The following is a 9063-nucleotide window of genomic DNA, read 5'->3' on the forward strand; positions in this document are numbered from 1 at the left end:
TCTTGCCCAGCTTGTACTCTTGCCTCATCCTAGCCCAGGGCCAAATCCTGCAGCCACAGATGAGACAGCATCACTGTGCTGTCCGGCAGTCTGCCTGGATGACCCAGAGCGAAGCAGCGCTAGCCGCCCGCAGACACCAAACCGCTCTAGCTGTGCTGGGGCGATGCAGCGATCACGGGAGAGAAGCAAGCTTTCTCTTTGGTTCCTTCCTCAGTACAGTTGAGCCAGACCTTAGTTAGGTTCAGAGCATCTGATGGCATGTTGAAATACGACCTTCAAGTGTGGAAAACTACGTAGAAGTCGTAACAAGCATCAGAAGGATCCCAAGTATATATGGGGCCGTAGACTGAGAATACATGAATATGGTTTTTACCCATCCTTTACTCACCAGGCTGGAAAAAACTAGCCATATTTCTAATCACTCGCCTCTTAGGAGAGAAAAATCACCCTGCTGGGGTGCAGCCCAGCAGCTTTCCTTGCATGCCGGTACCTACAGGGCTGCCGAACTGCGCAGGGAGCTGCTCAACCCGAGAAGATCTGCGGACCCCTATGGGGTCTCGGCAGCCTCTCGGGGAGGGTGGTTTGTCCATGGGAAATTTTGGCAAGGATAAATTGTGGTTCTCTTTGTTAATGTTTTCCACAGAAAACACTGAGATTGTGCTGGAATAGCAGAATCTAGAGTCTTCATTCAAAACCTAGCACGCTTTGGGTTTTCAGGAGTTACTTTCTGGAGGGTTTTGTTCTTTAAAGCTGTAGTGGAGGTTTCAGTGGAGGTAGACGCTTTCTATAAGCATTTTTATTTAGGTAAAAACCCAAGTTTTCTTTCAAAAAAATTCTGTCACAGGTTTGTGATTAGTTCAAAAGCAGCTGCCCAGGTAAGATTTGGGTTCAGACACTCAATCAACCTATGTCTCTTAGCTGGCAGTCCTGGGGACGTACCAGCAAAACCTGCAGTGACATAATGTGTCACCAGAATGATGTCCCAATCACACAAATGTACTTCCCCTCGAGATTTATTGGAACTCACCAATGAATTTGACCCGCTGTACTTTCTTATCACTTTCTTATCAGCTTTGCAGGATGCCCAGGGAAATTGTTTACTCCAGGTGCACCGTCTGTTCGTTTAGCTAGGTCGCAGTGACGCGAAAAGTTTAATCACCCATACCGTGCCCACAAGAAGAGTTCTTCTGAGCAAGTACTACTCTAGCGAGATGTTTTCTTCGCGGGACTCTTTGTAGCAGCAGACGAAATCAAGGTCTCCAGCCGCAGAGCTGGGGAATCTGTCTAGCTGGGTAGATACCAGAGTGGGATGTTTTTCATCGCGCCACACATACACGACCGCCCGGGGTACCAGAGGGCGAATCTCTGCATGGCAGGGAGGGCAGGAGACACCGGGGGCCCCCTGTTAATCCATCACGGCGTGAAGGGCAGGTGCTGCTCCCCTCGAGCACGCTGTGAAGGGAACCCCAGCTTCGCCCTCCCTCCAAAATAACATTTCTAACTGCGTTTCTGCCTTTCCTTTTAGGTATGTCTCCATCCACTCTGTGTAGCTTTGTTTCATCCGCTTCTTCAGGCGTTTCTGCGGTAGGAGGGAACCGGAGACCCAGACCCACCACCGTGACAACAGTGCACACAGGGAGCAAGTGACGGGTGCAGACCGGGAGCAGCGGCCCAGGCGTCCACGCCAGCAGCTTTTCTCAGAGCGATCCCACCCTGCATTGCGTGCTCAGCGAAGGACTAGAAGAAAGAAGATTTTTTATGGCCATATTTTATACTGCAATTCTGAAATGTTTCATTTATCACAAACTGCAATGACTCCGGGGGAATGGATCTAACAGTCTCTGGTGCTGTACATATATATACATATATATAAATATATATATATATATATGTGAGTCTAGCAATGTTCTAATCAATGAACATTCATTCTTTTCCCCAGTGATTTACTCTTTTCTCAGTGTAGGTAACAGTATATGTTGTATTTTTTTTCCATTAACTACAAACATCTCAACTGGATTATTTAAATAGAGATACTTTTCTGAGCATTATATATTTTTTTTCTTTTAAAAAGTACTTCCAGTAATGTTCCTCCTTCCAGTTTGCTGGGGGATAGGTTATTTCTGTAGGTAGGAGTTTACATTAACTTTGCAACACAGGAGGATTGCAATGGCATGCCATTTTTAACTCCTCAAATTGGACTGCAAATCTGTCTGGCTTTAGCAGAGCTGTTACTGCTCAGATTAAGAAAAACTGCTGCTTTCCCTCCCCTCCTCCTCCTTGAAAGCCATGGCGAGAGTTGAATTGCCACCAGCTGGAAGTTAGCTCCTCTCTGGCCGAATGTCCGTAGCGCCGGGAATGGGCAGCACCCCGCATGTCAGAGGAGAGGCAGGTACCCAGCGCCTTTCAGGAGCGCGCCAGAGCTGAGCCAACGAAACGGCAGAGGAGAGTCTCATTTTGCAGCTCTTATCCCCTTCCGAGTCCTTTCGGGCAAAAGGAGAGGGGCCCCCAGTCCTAGTTTTACTCTGCCCCCCAGCTCACTGTGCGACCCGTGGCAAGACGTTTTAGCTCAGCAGCCTCCAGGCCTGGCCTCGGACTGGGAGCGCGGCCAGTCGAGGTCTCCGGGGCAGGGGTGCTCAGCACCTGCGGTTGCCGGCGGTCAGCACCTCGCAGAGTCGCCTCTCGGGCAGCCCGCTGCTAAAGTGACTAAAATATCAGAAGCCAAATAGAGAAGTTTGGACCTTAATTTCTATGATGTGCCTCGGTTTCGCCTCCTGGGAGAGGGGTGGCACTCGCACGCCTCCATAAACCACTTCCAGGTTCTCAGGTGCAAAGCGCAGGATCCAGGAGTATCGTTGCTTAATCCCTGTTAGCGCCAGCCAGGGCGAAGGGCTGGACAGGAGCTGGGAAAAGCAGGGCTTCTCCGAAAGGCAGACGCATACGCAGGGGCCGCGGTGGCAGTGCCTCCTTCCCCCTTCCTCCCCAGGAGTTCATATACAAAAGCTAACTCAATTGCCCTGCTCTTTTTGTTACTGAAATACATGGATTTCCCAGGCTACACATGCTGGTGTGTCATTTAGGAACAGCCACTGTTACTGCTGTGCAGCAAGTGCATTAAACAGCTTGGACTAGAAAGGAGACCTGTTCACTGTCTGACCTCATTTGCTGAATGTCTCCTAGTTGCTTTTGTGTCATTCACAGCTTTGGTTTTCTTTCCAGGAGGAGGAGAGGGAGGTAGGCAGGAGGAGCAGGCGCCCTCGCCCTGCCACTGTGAGCCGCTCGTACTCCAAACCGCTCTGTCCCCGCAGAGAGGCACAAGCCATTTCCCCCGAACAGGCTCTGTTGCCGCATTCGTGTCATTTGCCCGGCACAAAAAATTGCGAAAGCCAGACACAGACACAGCTGAATGTATAAGGAAATAGTGACTGTGCTGCGAAAAGCCATATTCTTACTTTTCATTGAGACTTCGAAACCCTGCTGCAGCTTCAGTTCTTTGGCTTTTGCCCGGCAGAGCTGGGATTTCATCCATCATGCTGTGAGTGCTAAAGGCTGGTAAAGTAGGTGGCAAGGAGCGCTGACTCTGCTCGAGGAGATCACTACTTTGGTGGCACTTAAACCTGTTGCACACAGTAGATTTCTAGTTTCCTCAGTATCAACCTGTTCCCAGTTTCTGGAGAGGGCAGAGTCTGAGTCTCCTAGGAGAACCCATCTCCAGCAAGCCCGGGTAGCCGCTTGTGAAACCTGGTGGCTAAGCCTGCAGCAGAGCACCATGTCTCCAGCTCGTAGGCATTTCTAGCAAAATCCACTGCGTTGATGCAGTTTTGGGCATCTGTAGACCTGGCCCAGCGTGTGTTAGTGACGTGTGTGACCAGTGATGGACCTACTCAGGTTGTAGTTGGTGTAGCAAAAGCGGAAAGCTGCAGTATTCTTGTTTTAGGAAAGATGCCAGGTACTGGGTCTCTCTGAGGTTGGTAGGAAAGCTCCATATAATTTCCCTAGGGAGGACTTCTGTCCAAGATTTGGGCAGACAGGTGGGCGTGAGATATCCTCCCTGCTAGGCTCACTCCTCTCCTCTGCCCCTCAGCATACGTACGCTCAGCTGACCACAATCTGCTCCAGTTGCATGTGTGTAAATAGGCAATAGCCCAGTTCGGAGTCAGTGGCATTCTCCACGTTCACACTCGTGCAGCCAAGAGTCGGGGGGTTTGGTTAGGGAATATTTTTGTCTTTGTACAATTGTGTATAAGGCTAGGGGTCAAGCATCCCCTCTTTACGTTCTCTTCTGCGCTCTGAGGTTGGATTTGAACTTCATTTACTTGCTGAGGGCATGAATCAAAGCATAGCATCCAAACATATCTTGCAGAAAAAAGAAAAGAAAATGGATTTCCATCTGCAAAGCAAAGAGCAGTGAAGCAAGTAAAGGCAGATGTGTGCTTCTGCAGTCAGGGGGAGGGTCCCCTCTCGGTCCTGCATGCTGGCTGCCCCTCTGTGCTGGATGCTTTCTGTATTTTGTATTTGGAGGGATATTCTGCTGTCCTTCCAAATTTGGAGTTAGATTTTTTTCCTTCCTGTAAGTAATATTCTGCTATAGTTGTGTAATTTATCGTCATTCTCTTTGGCTTGTTATCAACTGCTGGGATCTTAAGACAAGAAACAGAAGCACTTAAAAGCAAAATTGTTTCTTTCTGCTGCAGTTTTGGGTGATGGGAAGCTGGATGGGTTTTTTTGTATCAGTGAAGCAGGACTGGAGATCTAACCGGTGTTCATGACATGTGAAGGGCAGAGATCTTTACAGTCGTTGAGTCACAAAGCATCTATCTCTTGGTTAAAAAAATTCTTAAATCTGTGCAAATCTGTTAACTGGGGCGACTTAGCAGAAGCCAGGCCAGCCTGCCCACGTGAGGTCTTTACGGGGCGAGGTTTATGGATGTGGCTAGGGACGTTTGCGCCTTGGCAGCCCAGCCCAGTGTGGCAAACACCAACATCACCTGCCGGGGAGGCTGCAGTGCCGTTGCGTATCCTTCCGTTTTGCCGGTCACCGCATACCTCTACTCAGTGAGTCCCGTACACAAAAGCAAAAGCCAAGAGTAAATATTGTATGCGTGTGGGGACAGGGCTCCTGGCCGAAAAATAGATCCAAACCAAATCCACAATGCGCCATACAGGTAGAAAAATCGCTCTGGGCTCTTTCCCAGTGGGGCCGTCTTACTAAACCATGTGAGATTCACTCCTCCCATGAGGACTTCAGCTTGGACTCCCCTGTTTGTTACCCTTTTCTGCTTTACTTTACTGGCATCAATGTGCTTTTGATTTGTAACTTATTTTCCTCAGCTCCTTTCCCTTCTTTCTTTTTCTTTGCTTGCAGCTTTGCTTGTTGCTTTTTACCTCTAGAGCCCCAGAGGCCACCTCTGATGCCCACAGTAGTGTTAATCTGGGAAAAAACCTCCAGGAAACCTCCGATGGCCCCTTGACCTGCAGAAGTGCAAGAACAGGCCACCTATGACCTCTATGAGACCAAAAGTCAGTATTGCAGTGCCAGGGGCTGATTTTTGCATGTGACTCCATCCCCGGTGCATCCTAACTCTCTGCACCTTGTGCGGTGTGGAGTCGACGTTGCCCCTGCAGCACAGCTAGCGGGGAAGTCTTTCTCCTCCTCTGCCTAGCCCCTCGGTGGCACGGTGTAATTCCGGGGTTACAGCTTCACGTGTCGCCTTCACCGGAGGCCACCAGTGGCCCAAGGGACCACCATGGAGCAGAGCCAGAGCTTTGCCAGAGGAGCCCCAGGTTCTCCCCGGCCACAAGGCCCGTGCGTCAAGCGGGAAACTGCCCCGGGGACGGGCAGGCAGAGCACGGACACAAATCTCTGCCCGTCCCTGAGGGCTGTTGGAGCTTGCCCCAAGCCTTTCCCGGCCTGGGAAGGCAGCACCTTTCTGCCAAACCCCCTCAGCATGCCAGGGCAGAGGGATTCACGCACAGGTGAAATACAGTTTCTAGACTGCACCCCCTAGGTGCAGAAACATCTGCCTTTTGGCACGTGGGAATCCCCTTTCAGCGGGATTGCTTGCTCTCTTGCTCCCGTGTGTGCTTAGCTGGCTGAACTGGGCCTGAATGCATCCCGGAGGGTGTTCATGGAAGGGGAGTTTTGCCTTTGTTAGCGTAGTTATTTGCCCCAGAAACCGGAGGCTCAGAATTACACTCATTCAAACAGAGAATGGAAACACACCCGGAGATTACCGTATCCAAGGAAAACAACTTCAGATTTGGGAGCGGCAGCGGGCTTGCTCGCACGGAGGGTTAGCTGGCGCATCGTTCCCTATGAGGGTTGAATGAGGAAACGACAACTCGCTCCCAAACATTTTGCAAGCAGAATTTCACCTGGGAAGTTAGTCATTGCAGATTACTTGCCCAGCAGTAGTTTTACATGGTCCCGTTAATTTATCCTCGATTCCCTGTAGCCGTGTCCTGCCTTTAGATCCGGTGTGCTGGGCAGGCTGCTGCCTGTGGCACCCGTGTGTGTGTGTGTGTGTGTGTGTGTGTGTGTGTGCGCGCATTATGGCCCCGGGGGTCGCAGCTCCTACCGCTGGTTGAAAATCAGGAGTTGGTTCAGGGTTTTTTTTGGGGGGGAGGAGTGCAACTTTGCTCAGTTGAGTCAAAGCTGTGTAAATAGTGTTTGTGATCAAGAGTAAGGCTCTTTATCCCGGACTCTGGTTTTCAAGACCCCTTTCCTATCATGAACAGTGCCACTGATCTGTCCCAGCCAGCAATTTTTTTTTTTCAGCCTCCTCTGTGTAAGTGGCAAGGTCAGAAGAGCAGCTCTTACACTTTTCCGCGCTCGAGAGTGGAACCAGGGCATGTACGCTTGCAAGCGTTGTGAAAAAAAAAACACACTGCTAACTAATGATGACATCAAAATGTCCAATAAATGCATGATACTGCACTGCATGTATTAAACGGCTGTTCACTGTTTCTGTATTTCCCAAGCCTTTTCTTTCTGCACCTTCAAGCCAAACTTTTCTTCTAGGGATTTCTTCTGGGTTTTGCTCTTAAATGATTCAGTGTATCTGTAACTCAAAATCCATCATTAAGTTTGAGTAAATGCAAAAGCCGGTGTTTTGTAAACAAGATACTGCAAAGCCTGATGATGTATTTTGTCTTTCTGTTGGATGCTCTGCAGCTTGCATAGGAAGATTCATTATCCAGAGATGCTTAAAACTGCACAGCTGTCGCATACACACGTCTAGGTACAGGGAGTCGGGATGCGGGGTGGGGGAGGTCCCTCTTTGAATCCGATGTTAAAAAATTCAATATCTGCTTTGAAAAAAATCCTTCCCTGGGTTACTAACACTCAGGACTGCCAAGAAGCACGTTGGTGTGTCTCTCTGGGGCTTTTTGGGGGGTTTGGGGGGGTGTTGATTTTCCTAGGCAGAGCTTTGTCTGTGTTTTCCAAGTGTTTTCCTCTTATGAGACATTTTGTTCTTGCCTGTTGCAGTATGATTTGCATTTTGGGGACTAAGATACTGTGATTGTTTGCCTGCCCAAAATAGGCCTGAAAACTGAGTTAATTATCTCATCCTTTGCAAAGCAACACGTGTCAAAGCACCTTTTTTTTCCCCCCACCTAAATATTTGCAGTTAATCCTTGAAGCTCAGTCTGATAGTACCACCACTTACCTGCCCAAGAGCTTGGCGTGACACTTTTCCTTCTTCCACCTGGAAATCATTCCCCTGCTTTCTCTTCTATTAATCATTGACTCATTTTCACTTGTGCCGGTCTTTCAGGGGCAGGGCAGGGTGCAGCAGGCCCCGCTGCTAGTACCGTTTCAGTACTAATTAACACTGCATTAGCATGGAAGGGGCTCACGTTGCTGAAAGCGAGAGTGGAGCTGAGAGGGCTGGGATCGGCACCGTGGTAGGACACTTGCACGGCTCTGGGCAGCGGTGTGCCATGCAGTGGGGCTGCGGCAAAGACAGTGTGCTGGTGATGTAGGGAGTGAGCATCAATATTGCAACTCCCCTGCCAAGACCCAGGCCAGGGTTTTGCCACCGTGGCTGTAAATCCCGCAGAAAGCTCAAGCTTGGCTGGACTGCCACGGTTCACGGCTCACAGCAGCATTCAGGTGAGCTCCAAGCTTTTCCATCCTTCCTCTGCATCCCACCAGCCCAGGCTGGCATCACAAGCGTTGCATCTCGCTGGGTCAGTACATAGCGTCACACCTAACCATCCCCGCGCAAAGAGTGTGGAAGGTCATTTGCTCAATGAGACTCATGTTTCTGGTTGACTCGAATGGCAGCATCCCGTTGGCACTGTCCTCTAGTTGAGAAACAGCATTTTGGTCAGTTTGGGGCTTTTTATACATGAATATATTTAGTTTGGGACAGTAAACAAAACAAACAAACAAAAAAAGGCCCAGTCTGCCCAGAGTAATGACTCTCAGATATCCCCAACTGAGAAACATCCTTCGGTTTCCTTCTAATGAAAATGCAAGCATGTTTTCTACAAAGGCTTAAATCTTAATCAAGGAATGTCCGTGTGCCTAATCTTGCAGGTCTTGTGATTGGTACAAGTTCATAACAGCATCCATGTCCAGAAAGAAGGGAGAATGTGTATTTACTCCATGCATGTATTAAGGCATTGCAAAAGTTTTATCTGCGTAAATGAGTTTGCAGTATTGCAAATTGTTAATGGGGCTACATTGCAAGTGGTTCTCTGCCTTGACAATCATGTATACATATCGAGATTTCTATCATAATGACAATTTAAAGGGACAACTAATTGTTTTCCTCCAATAAATCCAATTAAATCACCATGATGTGAAATGTGATGTTGTTTTCAAGTGCCTGAGCCCCCACTTTTGTGTGCAAGAAACGAAGCGAATCACTTTTATGGCTTCTCCACTGTTTTATGCAGTAGTTCCCAAAGGAGAAAGGGGATTTTTTTTTTTCCTTCTCAATTCTCTCAATAGGGAAATGGGTGAAAGGAAAAAGGAGGTGATTATTTGTTTTTAGCTTACCAGACGCCATTGGAAGCAGAGAGGGGGATTTGCCCACTGTGGTCTGGGGCCAGGTC

The 9063-nt window shown here is 48.9% G+C and overlaps 1 protein-coding gene across 1 annotated transcript in view; it reads left to right on the top strand.

Moving 5' to 3' along the window:
• The window catches only part of CAMK1D (calcium/calmodulin dependent protein kinase ID), a 224111-nt gene extending 215310 nt beyond the window's left edge, over positions 1-8801 (top strand). Inside the window, exon 11 of the mRNA XM_068912338.1 lies at positions 1526-8801. Coding sequence (XP_068768439.1) covers positions 1526-1647 — 122 coding nt within the window. The 3' untranslated portion in view covers positions 1648-8801. The remainder of the gene's footprint in view (positions 1-1525) is intronic.
• Positions 8802-9063: the final 262 nt, after the last annotated feature.

The sequence above is a fragment of the Struthio camelus genome, chromosome 1 (assembly GCF_040807025.1).
Source record: "Struthio camelus isolate bStrCam1 chromosome 1, bStrCam1.hap1, whole genome shotgun sequence".
NCBI lineage: Eukaryota > Metazoa > Chordata > Aves > Struthioniformes > Struthionidae > Struthio > Struthio camelus.